Source organism: Littorina saxatilis, linkage group LG1 (assembly GCF_037325665.1).
Source record: "Littorina saxatilis isolate snail1 linkage group LG1, US_GU_Lsax_2.0, whole genome shotgun sequence".
In the NCBI taxonomy this organism is placed as follows: domain Eukaryota; kingdom Metazoa; phylum Mollusca; class Gastropoda; order Littorinimorpha; family Littorinidae; genus Littorina; species Littorina saxatilis.
This window is the reverse complement of record NC_090245.1, coordinates 44,223,812-44,240,135: the sequence shown is the minus strand read 5'-3', so window position 1 is coordinate 44,240,135 and position 16,324 is coordinate 44,223,812. Positions and strand designations below refer to the sequence as shown.

The 16,324-nt window shown below is 43.3% G+C and overlaps 1 protein-coding gene across 1 annotated transcript in view; it reads left to right on the top strand.

Moving 5' to 3' along the window:
* Positions 1-187: 187 nt before the first annotated feature.
* LOC138975580 (uncharacterized) overlaps positions 188-16,324 on the top strand; it is a 39,652-nt gene continuing 23,515 nt past the window's right edge. The window contains exons 1-13 of the mRNA XM_070348334.1: positions 188-476; positions 1,080-1,214; positions 1,505-1,647; positions 2,111-2,219; positions 6,358-6,544; positions 7,814-8,054; positions 11,322-11,505; positions 11,984-12,139; positions 12,711-12,882; positions 13,417-13,656; positions 14,265-14,458; positions 15,158-15,364; positions 16,103-16,228. Coding sequence (XP_070204435.1) covers positions 188-476; positions 1,080-1,214; positions 1,505-1,647; positions 2,111-2,219; positions 6,358-6,544; positions 7,814-8,054; positions 11,322-11,505; positions 11,984-12,139; positions 12,711-12,882; positions 13,417-13,656; positions 14,265-14,458; positions 15,158-15,364; positions 16,103-16,228 — 2,383 coding nt within the window. The remainder of the gene's footprint in view (positions 477-1,079; positions 1,215-1,504; positions 1,648-2,110; positions 2,220-6,357; positions 6,545-7,813; positions 8,055-11,321; positions 11,506-11,983; positions 12,140-12,710; positions 12,883-13,416; positions 13,657-14,264; positions 14,459-15,157; positions 15,365-16,102; positions 16,229-16,324) is intronic.

The window sequence follows — 16,324 nt, the reverse complement described above, 5'->3', positions numbered from 1 at the left end:
CCCCCAAAATCAACCTCACAGAAACATAAGTACGTAGAAACAAATATCAAAGGAGATTCAGAAAAAATACAACTTTGCAGCTTTTACATAATTATGAGGAGAAAGTAAAATTTATGCTTTACTTGTTGTACATAGCTTGTCGCAATAATTTTTTTGCACAGTTTATTTTTTATATACACTTACCAAAATGTCACTGACCAGACGGCTGTACTGGGTGGACGCCAAGCAGAAGACCATCTCCTCCTGCGACATTGACGGCGGTGACGTCACCGTGGAGCGGGACCTATCCGCCACCACCACTGGCTTCGGTCTGGTTGTCATTGGCAACAACGCTATCATCAGCACGTGGTTCGACGCCAGAATCATGTCCACGTTCGTGGCGACACGCACGGCACTGTGGGAGGAGGAACTATCCTTGCCTGAAAGCCAGGAGCTCTTCAGTTTGGTCTCCACGCACGCTTCCCTGCAGCCGCTTAGTGAGTATTGCCTAAACTTGGGCTGGAGTTAGCGAAAGGGGTAAAGGATTGAGCTAAGGGTCAGGGTGGAGGGAGAGGGGAGAGGAGGAGCTGGCCTTGCCGTGAAAGCCAGGAGCTCTTCAAGTCAGTATGGTCTCCACGTACGCTTCCTTGCAGCCGCTTAGTGAGTATTGAGTAAACCTGGGCTGGGTTAACGAAAGGGATATTATTATAGCATTGAGCTAAGGGTCAGGGTGGAGGGAGAGGGGAGAGGAGGAACTGTCATTGCCTGAAAGCCAGGAGCTCGTCAGTATGGTCTCCACGTACGCTTCCCTGCAGCCGCTTAGTGAGTACAGTGGAACCCCCCTTTTAAGAACAAAAATCTTTGTGTCGGTGTGTGTATGTGTAAGTGTGTGTGTGTGCGTGAGTGCGTGCGTACGTGTGTCTGTGTGTGTTGTGTGTGTCAACAGGTGTGTGTGTGTGTGTGTCAACAGGTGTGTGTCACTGTGTATGTGCGTGTTTGTGTGTGTGTGTGTGTGTGTGTGTGCGTGTGTGTGTGTGTGTGTGTGTGTGTGTGTGTGTGCAAACATGTACACTATGTAACACTATATCATCTCCCTACAGGTGATCACCCATGTGGCAGGGATGACAGAGGGGGGTGTTCACACCTCTGCCTGCCTACCTGGGGGGATGCCTACCGCTGTGCTTGCCCCTCCTTTGGGGGGATCGCGCTTAGCTTCAGTGCAAAGAGCTGTGAAGGTATGTGTGCATGCCTTGCTCTTTGTATGTTTGTGTGTGTGTGTTTGTGTGTGTGTTTGTGTGTGTGTGTGTGCGTGCGTGTGTGCGTGCGTGCGTGCATGCGTATCTGCATGTGTGTGCCTGCGTGCGTGTGTGGGTCAACACTTCTTTTTGGTTTTGTTTGAATGTATTGAATGAACTCAAGCAAAGCAATTTCCCTAGTGTTCTGTACATGGTTGAATCAAATCTTGCTGTCAAAGTATCATTTGGCCAGAGCTTAATTCCTTGCTACTTTTTCAATGTCATTCCAGCCCCCAGCGAGCTGCTGTTCTTCACACTAAAGGAGTCAGGGGAAGTGGGATTCATCTCGCTGACGGGGGCCCAGTCACATGACCTCACTCTGGCAGGTCGCAGCACACACCCGTCAGCTGTCACGTATGATCCGATAGAGCAGGTGAATGTTTCAAAATGTTGCTGCGTCATCTTAGCCGTATATGTCACGAACAAAATGTCAATGTGAATTAATGTTTGGCACTGAATTATCTCGGGGATTCGTCATCCAAACAGATATATCATTTGAACAAATTGCTTGAGGATAGACATAGCTATTGATCTGTAGTGTGAATTAAGTGCTCGATTTTCGGTTCCACTTTGTTTTTGTACCAAAGGCTTTAACTTGGTTTTTAAGATCATAACACTTTAAGCAATTGTAAAATCTAGAAAGATCAAGCTGAATATTGCTTTGAAATTAAATAAGAACCGATGATTTTTTTGGTGGTTTAACCAAAGAAGTGCAGGCCTGCTTTTGTGAGTAAGTTATCCGTATTGTTCTAAGCTTCTTTTTTTTCTTCTCTTTCTTCCTTCTTCTTTCCTGAAGGAGTAGAAAGTTATGTGCACAATTGTACTGTGTGTTTCAGGTTGTGTACTGGAGTGACGTGAAGGAGTATGTCATCTACAGAGTGAGCTTGGCTGGAGGGGAGCGTGAAGTCTTTCTCAACAGCACTGACGGTGTAGGCGTTGTTGATGGTAAGTCACCCGTTCTTATTGTCATCTTCTGCTTCTGTAGCATACACCAGTATATGTGTGCCATCACTTGCACCTGGAAAAACTGACACCATGTTGTGTCACACACACACACACACACACACACACACACACACACACACACACACACACACACACACACACACACCTGTTGACACACACAACACACACATGCACGCACGCACACATACACACACACACCGGGCACACACACACACACCGGGCACACACACACTCACACACACACACACATGCACGCACACACACACACACACACACACACACACACCTGTAGACACACACACAAACACACACACACACACATGTTTATGTATAAAGCCACACGTGCTAGTTCGTTCACAGTCACACACACATGCAAGCTGCTTGAATGTACACACGGACACACACCTCAAGCACACAGACACACACACACACACACACACACACACATACTCACACACAAACACACACATTCACGCATACATACACACACACTCACTGACACACACACATGCACGCACACACACACACACACACACCCACTCTCACACACAAAAAGACAGACAGACACACACACACACAGACACACACACACACGCACACACACACACAGTGCATTCACTTTGTGAAAATATTTTCAGCGGTCATCTCACTTTTTTGGATGAAGTGGTCCCCTGCGTTATGCTCCATTTACCTCTTAATTTTTGCAGTTACAGACACGCACTGATCATCTTAGTAATAGTTTGTTTCAGAACATTTTCCTAAACAGATCACACGTCTCTGTAGAACATCATAGCACAAGCAGATGACTTTATGACATTGGCAACATGCCACACATTGATCCAATCAAATTATCCCCAACATGGTCCCGTCCAACTGCCTGTTCTGTCTGTAATCCCGCTTAGCGAGATCGTCATAAGCGTGTGTCTAATTCTGGGGCCAGATGCTTTTGTAATCATGTAGAATTTCCACGGTCTGATGCACCCAGTCTTCCTGCAGGGAGTCTGGTGTGTGTGCTAGGGATGCTAAGTTGATTATTGGGCCAGTGCCTTGAGCCTTGGCATGCAGTTATGTCATATGTTTTAATAAGAACTGAGCTGTTAAACATGTGGTTGAGGTCAGAGCATTTTGCATGTAATACCCAGGGATGTAAAATGCGGGGGCATTTATAATGTATGTTTTGAGAAGGACTACACCCTTTAACATGTGGTTGAGGTTAGAATGTATTGCATGTAACATTTTGTGTCAGATGTTGTTTTATATCTGATTTGGATTTGACTTGATTTAGGGCGAAAGGAAAGTGCAGTGTGTGTATGTGTGCACGCATGCGTGTGTGCATGCATATGTGTGTGCATGCATGCGTGTGTGTGTGTATGCTTGTGTGTGTGTGTGTGTGTGTGTGTGTGAGTGTGTGTGTATGCTTGTGTGTGTGTGTGTGTGTGCGTATGCGTGCATGTCTGTGCCAGTGTGTGTTTTTAGGGGGTAGCCAGAGACTGACAAGGATCATATTGGAAAGAATACTTGAGTAGTTTTAGATGTAGATTAGAAAAATTCACTTCATAACAGTATTTTTACTTCTGGGGCTCTTACCAATCTTTAAGACCTTTCAAAGAAAGATGTGTGCTGAATGCCTATATAAAGTTATAAGCTTGTTTCAAATGACATTGTTGCACTTCATGCATGCGCGGCGCTATTCTCATACACTGACAGCAGAGTCTTTGGAACCTATAACTAATTGAGTTTGAATTGATCAGCTTGCCTTCTCCACTTTTATTGGTTTCTGTACAAGCATGCCTGACCTGTTGAAAATTCTTCTTATCCTCCTTTTCCCCTCCCCTCCCCCCCCCCCCCCCCTTTCTCCTGCTATTCTCAAACATATACAGTGGAACCCCCCATTTTAAGACCCCTCATTTTAACCCTTAGCCTGGTTGTCGCGACATATGTCGCGCTACTTTACGTATACTGTCACCTGGTTGTCACGACATATGTCGCACTACTGGCTCAGTCTGTTTGGTTGGTTCCGATTACCTCCCATGGATGCGAAAACCTATATGACCCTTTTTCTTTATTTTTCTCTCTGTTAATTCACCAATGGCTATGGCGGGGATATAGCTCAGTCGGTAGCGCGCTGGATTTGTATCCAGTTGGCCGCTGTCAGCGTGAGTTCGTCCCCACGTTCGGCGAGAGATTTATTTCTCAGAGTCAACTTTGTGTGCAGACTCTCCTCGGTGTCCGAACACCCCCGTGTGTACACGCAAGCACAAGACCAAGTGCGCACGAAAAAGATCCTGTTATCCATGTCAGAGTTCGGTGGGTTATAGAAACACGAAAATACCCAGCATGCTTCCTCCGAAAGCGGCGTATGGCTGCCTATATTGGCGGGGTAAAAACGGTATAACACGTAAAAGCCGTGGGAGTTTCAGCCCATGAACGAACAAACAAACAAACAAACCAATGGCTATGTAACATGTGTTAGAGAATTGCACCAGTGTAAGGGTTAAGACTCTGGCCCTTTTCAGACCCTGGTTTTTTGATGTTCTGTTGATAACCTGTGTAAATATACCCCCATTTCTAGACTTTCTCCTTTCTAAGACCTGTTTTTCTCAGAGTTTTGGTCTTAAAGTGGGGGGTTCCACGTACTGAATAGCTGTGTTCTATAAATCCAAGCAATTGAGTTTGAATTGATCTGCCTGCCTCCTCAGGTTTTATTGATCTCTTTATTGGTTTCTAAAAAAGCATGCCTGGCCCATTGAAAGATCTCCTTTTCCCCAACTGACAAGAAGTGACCGGTCTCCAATCATTCTGATTGACACAATTGATTTTGTCGCTGAAAAACTCTCACCAAGAGCCAAGGGAGAGTTGCTCTTGCTGTTCCCACTTCAAAAAGTTTGCAGGATATTGTGTTTATTGATCTGTTCTGTCTCTTTCCTCATGCCTGTTTGCCCGTGATAATGCTGTCATCACTCAGCCATTCTTCTGGATTTGATGAGATCCTTTGAAAGAATTGCGGGATGAAATGCTTTTGCATGAGAGTTTGCTAGTATTTAGCCTGGATTCCAAAGCAATTTGGGTAGTTTTGACATTTTTATAAAATTGCATTTATCTGCTGTTATTCATTGTTTTCATCTGTTTGGTGGTTTAATTGTTTTGTGTCCGTGTTTGTGGGTTTTGGTAAAAATGTCTACATTGTGTATCTTTCGTTTCTTTCTTATTTCTTTCTTTCTGTGATTATTCCAGAATTTAAAGATACACGGAGGAAGCTGCTTTACTTACAAGTTACATTCTTGAAGAAAAACTTGAAGTATGAAGGAATGTGTTGGTCAAAAGTCATAATGTCTTTTTGGTAGGGACAACCTAATGTTATCCTCCTTCAAGGAATATGTTCTTTGAAAGGATAGGTTGCTTGCCTTGCATAAGACCAACAGGCCAAAGGTTCCGGAGTTTTTTGTTCATCATGTGTGAGTGGACCATCCTTTAAGCCTGATATTAATTTGGCCAAGTCGACTTTGTAATATGTGACCCTCCACCACGAAATGAGTCGCATGTCACCTCGCGCGGTTCTGCGCTAGGCGTAATGTAAGTACGGGGAGTGTCTGGTAACAGGCTTATAACTCAAACAGTTTTTGCTCTTTTCTAAAACGGTTTTCACCACTGCATAGAGCATAAAAAACTCTTTAGGAAAATGTAAAAATATAAAAATCATGCAAAGGTGACATGCGACTCATTCCGTGGTGGAGGGTCACATATATTATCTACTTCACGAGGCTCACTGCAAGTAGCTTTGGCACTGAATTTTTGGTAAAAAGACTTCGGGAAGTCAACTTTGAGCTCAATTAAGGAAGTTGTTCACACACCCTTGCAGAGCCGCTCACCTGATTCTGTTTTCCCTGTTTTAAATCTTCTTCACGAGACTCACTGCATGTAGTTTTGGCACTGCATTTTTGGTAAAATGACTTTGCGAAGTCAACTTCGAGCTCCATTTAAGGAAGACTTTTACACACCCTTGCAGAGCCGCTCACCTTATTCTGTTTCAAAGGACAGGTTGGAAGATTAATTAGGCTGAGCCTAAGACCTTTATCTTTTTGTAATAAAGTTCTGAGTTCTGTTTCCACTGTTTCAGGTCTGGCACTGGACTGGGTGTCTCGGAACTTGTATTTCACCAACATGGGCTACTCGGAGCCCGGAGCAGATGGTGCACTGTACTCATGGCATCGCGTGGAGATGATCTCTCTCCACAAGGCACAGAGAAAGACCGTGGTCACTGATGTTGAAAGACCGAGAGGACTGGAGATTGATATTGATACAGGGTCATTGATTGATTGATTTTATGTATTTATTTATTTATTTACTTATTTATTTATTTATTTAAATATTTATGTATTCATTTATCTATTTATTTATTCATTTATTTATTATGAGAAGTGTGTTTTGGTAACACTCTTTGTGTGTTTGTGGTGGGGGGGGGGGGGGGGGAGGGGGGGAATAGGTATTTTGCTGGGCAAATCAAATACATGTATGTACATGTAGAGAATAGTGATCAAGAGTTGAACTTTTTTAAGACATCAATTCATATGGAAAAAGACGATGTTTGAAAAAGACTGTCGGGTTTGTATGGGTTGTAAAAGAGTGAATACTCTTACTTAATGTGAGTCAAACTTTCCCACGTGGCATTATCGTCCAGTCACTAGCGAGGAGTGTGTCTGAAACATGTAGACAAGGAGCACTTGTGGAAAGTTTGCATCAGTAAAACTAAAAGCAACTCTAGTATTCACTCTTTCGCAACCCATACAAAGCAGAGTTATTTCCAGAGTTCGTGTGTTGGAACTGTGTCATTTGTCTAAGACATCATAAACTCATATGGAAATATGACCAGACAGGTGTCATATATATAAGAGCTTAATTGTTTCAATAATATTATTTGCCTAATTCTACGTAACTCCAGATCCACCATTTGCAACTTGAAGATCTCTTGATGTACAGTGGAACCCCCCTTTAAGACCTCTAAAAACCTGGGAAAATCAGATCTTCTTCTTCTTCTTCTTCTTCTGCGTTCGTGGGCTGAAACTCCCACGTACACTACGTGTTTTTGCACGAGTGGAATTTTACGTGTATGACCGTTTTTTACCCCGCCATTTAGGCAGCCATACGCCGCTTTCTGGGGAAGCATGCTGGGTATTTTTGTGTTTCTATAACCCACCGAGCTCGGACATGGATTACAGGATCTTTTTCGTGCGCACTTGGTCTTGTGCTTGCGTGTACACACGGGGGGTGTTCGGACACCGAGGAGAGTCTGCACACAAAGTTGACTCTGAGAAATAAATCTCTCGCCGAACGTGGGGACGAACTCACGCTGACAGCGGCCAACTGGATACAAATCCAGCGCGCTACCGACTGAGTTATATCCCCGCAGATGTTCTTAAAATGGAGGTAAATGTGCAGAGGTTATGAAGAGAAAATCCGAGAAAGCAGGGTCTTAAAAGGGTGGATGTTTGAAATTTGGGAGTCTTAAAATGGGATCGATCCACTGTATATTTTCATTGACTGACCTTTCATTGCTGGGTTGTCATCTTTTGCAGGTTGCTGTTCTATGGAGACTGGGGTCGCAACCCAAAGATCGTCCAGTCTTATTTGGACGGAAGCCACAGTGAGGTCATTCTGGAAGAAGGTCTGAGCAACCCCAACGGCCTGACATTCAGCGACGGTCAGCTTTACATGGCCGATTCAAACTACGATAACCGCACCAACAGCCCCCATCTTAGGGTCTACAACGTGACGAAGAAACACTGGCACGATCTGAAACTGAGCTCCAACATTTCGGTAAGTGTAATCAAGGTTAAAGATTCAGTAGTCTCCAGATAAAGCCTTGTTCAAGTTTTGTCATAAAAATCTCAAATTGTTCATCTTCTTGCACACTGAACAAACAGAAAACACACAGATACCATGTTTGTAATCACTTATTTATTGATTGATTACAATTTTGAAGAAAAAAAAAAGAAAAAAATCTTCTTGCACACAGTGTGGGATTTTGTGTCCTCGTGTCCTCTATATTTCAATCTCTTCCCCTCCTTCCTCTTCCACCCACTCGCTCACACTTCGTTTTTAATCCTTCTGGTATTTTTATCTATAAAATCCACTCGGAGCACAGATTGCTCTATTTTTTCTCTCACTGTTTGCCATTGATAAATGATGCTTTCATAGGCAGACAGGCTGTAAAACTTTTTGGGGTGAGATGCACTTTCAGCCAAATGGTACCAGCTAGGAGGCCAAATAAACTTGTCAAAATAAAAAGAGCACATTGGAAAATAACGCACTTGATTAACAAGTTTTCTGACTTTTTATTTCTTTGTTTTCTTTTCCATTAGTTCCCTTTGCCCCCACTCCAGCTCCCACTCCCAACTTTGTGTGTGTGGTGTTATTGTTGCTTTTTGAGAGGGGGAGTTGTTTTTTTATACATACAAGTGTATATTTTAAGAGACTTTGTTGCCAGATAATATTGATCCACCGGCAGGGGAATCAGAAAATGTCATAATCCGCGGATGTAGGGTTTGTACAAATGGAACCTCCCCTTGTAAGACCAGCAAAAAAAATTACAAAATCAGGAAAAAGAAAATCTTCCATGTTTATATATGTACAATAATAATGAACATTAAAGTTTTCTTATCTTATATAAGTTATCTATCTGTAAAAGGAAGTGAGTCTTAGAATGGGGGTACCTTTACAGATGCAATGAACGCAATATCTGAAACAGTATAGGTCTTAAAGGTACTGAACTTGTCAAATCCAGGTGCACAGAGCCGCAGGCAGCTATCCGTTAGAAGAACTACCAAGTTTCATTGGCTTGCACCCAAAGAGTCAAGAACTGCGATTTTTTTACGAATTAATTTTGTACTCGGACCCGGCTGGTCTTGACCTATTTTTGGATCTAAATTTAGATCAGGTAGATCACCACATCATGCACAAAAAGACACGTCACTAAGCAAACTATGTCAGACGTCATCATGAGTTTGTGTAAAACAAAATGGAGGCCGGAATCACTCAGTTGAATCGAATCGAACTCCGACCAAACACCACGTAATAACTAGGTTAATTTATGCACTCGCGTGAACAAGAAACTGTCGAGCTTCACAGATGTCGTCGTTGGGTAGTTTTGGGTTTGTTTTACTACCATAGGAGGATTTTTGAACTGTAAACATGGCTGCCTAAATGGCGGGGTAAAAAATGGTCATACACGTAAAATTCCACTCGTGCAAAAAACACGAATGTACGTGGGAGTTTCAGCCCACGAACGCAGAAGAAGAAGAAGAAGAACTGTAAATGCACTCAGCTGCAACAAAAACGCAAAACGAAGGCTGTGAGCTGCACTGTGCCTTTAAAAAAAAGAGAAGTTTTGAATTGGGGGTCTTAAAAAGGAGATGTCTTGAAATGGTGGGTTCTGAAAGGGAGATTCTAAATCTTTTGGGGGGTGGGGGACTTGATATGGGGAATTCTTAACAGGGGGAGGGCATCTTCACTTATGGGACCTTATAAGGGGGGGGGGGGGGTGGCCCACTGTCGTCTGAAGTGGACCTGTCCCAACTCGGGGCTGTAACGGACGACTTTAGTTATTGATTACACCGTCCCCCCTGCCCTGTTTGCCCAAGTGGTGCCGTCGCTGGGCCAGGGGGCACGTCGGACCGTCCCGATTGCCTCTTCCTTTCCAGCAGGCCGTCTTTATAAATGTCTCCTGTGGTTTCTGCTCTATTGATTTGCCTGTCCAGAAGTGGAATCAGCCCTTGTGGGGTAGAGCTTTTACAGTACCAAAAATGTGCTGACGCTGTATGTTTTGCTTGCTTTTTGTTGATTAAGGAGTTTTGTTTGGTTCGGCTGGTTTCCAGCAAAGTGGTCTTGAGTTTTTATGCAGTGTTGTATGTGTACAGTATATACATGTATATATATTACACATGCTGATGTTGATCAAGACAGTGAGAATGGGGGCCGTTACTGTGATAAATCTGCAGAGAGGGTTGGTGTGATAGGAAATGATTTGTTCATATTATTCTGAAGTGTGTGGGAGTGTGTGTGTGTGTGTGTGTGTGTGAGTGTGTGCGTGTGTGTGTGTGTGTGTGTGTGTGTGTGTGTGTGTGTGTGTGTGTGTGTGTGTGTGCTCTGAGAATATTGGAATGAACCAGTGACAGACTGTCTGTTCTGGCTAGTCACATACAAACATGCACCCATGCAACCATGCATGCAGTGATGCTCACACACACGCACACCAATGAACAGATTTGCTGGTTAATTCCTTTCATTTCCCTTTCTCTGACACGTTGTTCATCTATGTCAGTGTTTGCAAGACAGAATTAGGAAGAGAGAGGTGAGAAAGAGTTGAGAAATGGTAACTTTTACAACTCTATCTCTACATCAATAATCCCCCCCCCCAAAAAAACAAAACAACAACAAACAAACAAAAAAACAACAGGGGCGGATCCAGGTTGTTTTTTTTCGGAAACCCCCCATCCTAGCCTAAAAAAGAAGTTGAAAACAGAAATTAAAAAAAGAAAGCAGATTGCACCAGATTGCTCCATTTTCCTTGATTTTTATCAAAAATGTTCAGGAGGGGGGAGGGGGGGGGGAACGCTTAGGAGCCAGTCGTTGTCTTCTAAGTGAGTGTTTTGAACAGAAGTTGGGTAATTTGTTGGCTCAGGTTGCACCAGATCGGTCAATTGTCCTTGTTTAGATCCAATTTTGTCTTCTGAAATTTACTTTTTGGAAGGCTCAGATTGCACCAGATTGCTCCATTTTCCTTGTTTTTATTAGCATTTTCCGGGGGGGCATGCGGCCTCTTAGGAGGTTCAAATGCTTTGCTCCCTCAACTAACTAAACGCTTCGTCGTTGAATTGTTCCTAAAAGAAATTTGGAGACCCCCCCCCCCCCCCTCCCCTTAGAAATGATGTGTTCCGCCCCTGAACAACAACAACAAAAAACAACACCCAAAGTGCAATATTTTGTTTTGTCATAAATTAAATGTTCAAGTAACTTACCATTTTTGTTTTTTTTAGTTTCTCTCTACATCAGTCTCACTGTCATATTTTTATTGTGATGGTGAAGCTCCCAATGGGTCTGGCTGTGCGAGGAGACACGCTCTATTACACAGACTGGCTGTCAGTGGAACCAGGGGCTATGGGCTACATCAAGTCCTACGACCTTCGTTTCGGCGTAGAGAATAAAGGCATCCTTAGAGGTCACCAGCCAACAGGCCTCTACTACTCCCCTGTTGCTCGGAAACGGCAAGGTGAGTTAAATGTATTGCAGGATTGATTTATTTTTCTCTTTCAGTTTTTATTTCATGTCAAGCTGATTTTTTGATTTTGGATGTTCTGTGTTGGTGGTACAGAGCTGAGTGAATAGACAATGCTCGGAAATAACTGTGCAATGTTTCTATAGGTTGCTCTTATTGAGGGAAACTTTCCCATGTGACATTATAGGCCAGTCACTAGCGAGGGATGTTTGAAACACATGGACAAGGAGCACATGTGGAAAGTTTGACTCACTAAAAGCAAGAACATTGACTCTTTCACACTGCTTATAAGGACAGAGTTATTTCCGAATTTTGTCTATTCATGCACTCAGCTCTGTACCACCAACACAGAACATCCAATGTGTGTGTGTGTGTGTAAGAGATTCGAGTGCGTTTATGCAAGTGTGGCCACCTGCATAACGTAAGTGTGGACGATGCTTTAGAGAGGGGGATGTTTGATTGGCTGTTTCAGTTGCCCCAGACTTGGATGCGGAGGATGGCACTTGTGATAACCCCCCTTGCAGCCATGCGTGTGTGCGAGTACCAGCAGTTTCTGAAAAACCGTACCAGTGTCTCTGCCCTGACCAGTCCTCAAAGATCCTGGCCAGCAACTTTGCCACGTGTGACAGTGAGTTTTTATTGACTAAGTACAGGTGTGGGTTCCTTTGAAAAATTGTATTAGAGCTGTTTCCTCTCTGATTGACATCTGATTGTACAGACTCTCCTCGGTGACAAAACACCCCCGTGTGCACGCATGTCCACGATAAAGAACCCAAGTTCACAGTGAAAGTCTCGGGGCTTGGAAACATGAATAGACGCATGCAGGAAGAAAAATAAAAGGGTAGTGCCGTACTGTATGGCAGCTCACTTTCCCAAGTGAGAAAGCAGCCCGAATTTCCATGAGGGTAACCTCACAGGACTATATGAATCTTATCCTAATCCTTATCAAGTTTTAAGGTTCTGGGAGCGTATTCAATACTGGCAGACAACTTGCCGTACGACAAGCGCATGGGGGTTTGATACCTCTCGGTCCGATAATTTTTCATGAATTCCACGATAGGGGTGTTATCGGAAGCTTTCTGTTTTTCGGACCGACAAAACCCCTATCGGAGGCTTCCTGAATATGGCCCCTGACTGTCATATTACCCTGTGTTCAGGGGCAGTTTGACCCCATTCAATTGCACCTTGTTTTTTTCCAGGACCTGAGAATTTTCTCCTGTTTACTGACCTGAATACAATCCAGCTGGTTTCACTGGACAAAGACACAGAGGCCACGCCCCACGTCTTGCTATACGACGACATTTACAGCAACTTTGTGGCCTTGACCTACTGCGAAACCACCGACACAATCTACTGGAGTGACCTAACAAGGTTAGTAATTGAGCAAACTTATTAATTTTCAAAGAAAAAGACCCAAAATAAGTAATGCACTCCTGTTACAATGGAACCCCGCGTGTTTCTTTTTCTGTTTCTTTTTTCGGAAGACATGCAGTGACACACATTTTGAATGATGTATTTCATGGTTATAGCCTGAGATTACAGTTGTCCCAACAAGTTAATGGAATTATTCTGAGAAGCCAAGCGAAATGAAGAGACAAAACTTTGTTGGAATCTGCTCTGATATAAGTCATGCTGATCAGGGTCTTGTAGTCTGTTGGTTTTTGTGTGGAAGCCAGTGTGTGTGTGTGTGTATGTGTGTGTGTGTGTGTGTGTGTGTGTCTGTGTCTGTGTCTGCGTGTGTGCATGTGCATACATGTGTGTACATGCATGTGCATACGTGTGTGTACATGCATGTGCATATGTGTGTGTGCATGCGTGTGTTTGACAAGATCAAATTTTATTTCATTACCCTAGGCAGCATGCATTTTTAGACAATCACATCAAACCTCTCATCTTATTACACAGGAAACGCATTTACGGCTCACCTTTCAACGACATAGCGCCGCACGAAGTGTACAGCGGAGATCTCTTCATGGACGGCTTGGCTGTGGACACTAACCGCCAGAGGCTGTATTTCACCGGCTACAACAGTTCTGGTGATGGGGTGATCGCTCGCATCAGCCTGCAGCGCCATGGTAACTCTCACCACACGGTGCTCACCGGACTCCACAATCCTCGGGCCATCCACCTGCTGACGGAGAAAAAGTGAGATGATTGTGCACATTGTATATAGCTTGATATTTATTGGGTGAAGTTGACTTCGGGAATTCTTCTTCATGAAGCTCGTTGCATGAAGCTTTGGCACAGACTTTTTTCTAACCCTTAAAAGACTTTGCGAAGTCAACTTCGGGGGAAATTAAGGAGCCTTTAAGGAGCAGTTGTAATGAGAGATGAAGAGATATTAATGTTTTTTCTTGTCTAGACATGAAATTATCAGTTTTGTTTCAGTTGTTTGTTGATTGATTATATTATGGTGTGACCTCGATTGTTTTGAAGTATATTTTGAGTGTGTTGGAATTTGTAACTTAAGGATTCCTCCGAAAGCGGCGTATGGCTGCCTAAATGGCGGGGTAAAAAACGGTCATACACGTAAAATTCCACTCGTGCAAAAAACATGAGTGTACGTGGGAGTTTCAGCCCACGAACGCAGAAGAAGAAGAAGTAACTTAAGGGTTAGGAGGAAGTCTTAAAATGGAGGTAAATGCACAGAGGTTATGAACAGGAAATCTGACAAATGTAGATCTTTAAAATGGGAAAGTCTTGTATTGGGGGGTCTTAAAATGTGTATTTCACTGTATTATTTGTGTCAACAGACTGATGTTCTGGACGGAGTATGGCCGTGGGGACAAGAACCACCCGCCCAGCATCTACAAGGCCAAGATCAGCGGCAGGCGCAAGAAGCGTCTCATGTCCACGGGCCTCTTCTGGCCCAACGCCATCACTACGCAGGGCGAGGATCTCTATGTTGGCGACGGCGCTGGAAGAGTCTTTGTCATGGATTTTCATGGTAGCGGCACGGCTTCTGTGATATTCAGGATACGCTTTGATGGCTTTCTAGCTAGTTAAACTATTAAATAAATAGCTTTGATAAATAAATTAAAAGTAGAATTGGAGGCTTTGGGAGTGAAAACTTGAAGGGGAGACTAGTTGTCATGAATTTCCATGGTAAAGTCAGAGCTTTTGGGATATTCAGGATACAGTTTGAGGGTATTTTGGATTGAGGATTAAATAGATAGAATTGATACAGAAATGAATAATAGAATCAGGGGCTTTAAGATTGAAAACGTAAGAGGAGAATTTTTGTCAGGCATATAGGATGCTGAATGTGTAGCGTATAGGGGTGCTTTTAAGGGAATGGTTTATTGTATTTAAATTATCATCTTTAATCTGAACATCCACAGGAGTGCAGTTTTTAAGACCCCCCAATTTAAGTCTTCCCTCCCTTTTAAACCCTTTTTTCTCCAATTTCATGTTCATAATTAACCTCTGTAAATTTACCTTCATTTTAAGACTCGATCCTCCTTTTTAAGACTGATTTTGTCTGATTTGTTTAGGTCTTAAAATGGTGATTCCACTGTACCGAAACACTTTCTTCTGAATCTCTTGCAGGTTCTCAGATAAGAGAGCTGTCATTCGCTGTTCCACGTGTATGTGTACATATTACCGTGCGGACATACCAAAACATTTTGTTCTGATTTTTTTACAGGTTCTCAGATGAGAGAGCTGTCATTCCTGAAGGGTTCACTGTTCCATGTGTATGGGCTGGTGGTGTTCGACCACCTCTTGTTCTACTCGGATTGGTTCACCAATGGTGTCTATATGGTGGACATGGTCACCGGTCATCAGGAGCCCGTCGCTCAGCACCTCTCTCGCCCCACCAGCCTCGTCATTTATCACCCGGGTAATCTCAGTGGTGAGTGAAGTCAGCTGGCTAATGACAGCTTGTTTACAGCACAGCACCTCCCTCTTCCAACCAACCTTGTCATTTATCACCTTGGTAATCTCAGTGGTGAGTGAAGTCAGCTGGCTAATGACAGCTTGTTTACAGCACAGCACCTCCCTCTTCCAACCAACCTTGTCATTTATCACCTTGGTAATCTTAGTGGTAAGTGAGTGCAGGTTGCTTATGAAAAAAATCCCAAAACAAATAAGACTGCCAATGTTGCAAAATTCAGAATGAAAAAACAAGAATGGTTATAGTTAATGGAATGCTTAATTTTTGACAAAACATTTAACACATTGGGTGGACGTACCTTTGAATGTTTTGTTTCATACAAAATTAAACGTTCCATTCACTAACCATTCTTGGTTTTTTTAATTCTAATGCTTATGACAGCTTATATTGCTCACGGCAATCCTTGGTGTCTTTCACATACAGTCCAACCTGCCCTGGTGACCACCTCTCGAGAATGGCCACCTATCTACAACGACCACCCCACACCCCAAAGGATCCCCGACAATTTTTTGTTTGCCTATGTTATTCACTCTTTCACAGCGATTTGAACTGTTGAATTGTACATGTATGTCTGTGTCTGATTGTTTCTGTGTGCATCTAACGTTTTCTTTCTAAAACCGTGCAGTAAATGGGTAACCACAAACTCTTCATCATTTGTTCCCACTTCTAAACCACAGGAATCATCTTCATTTTCAGCCAACAATGAGTGTCAGGCCGGAGGGTCCAAGTGTGATGAGATCTGTGTCCCCGTCCCTCGCTCCTATCACTGCAGCTGTCACGTGGGCTCCAAACTGGCCGCTGACAACCACACCTGCCTCAAAAGTAAGTCTTTTACCCACTTCTATCCCGTTATCTTTGTGTTCAGAGAAAATTTGAAATTGAGGATCTGGTTAACATTGTAATTTTTCTCAATCATTA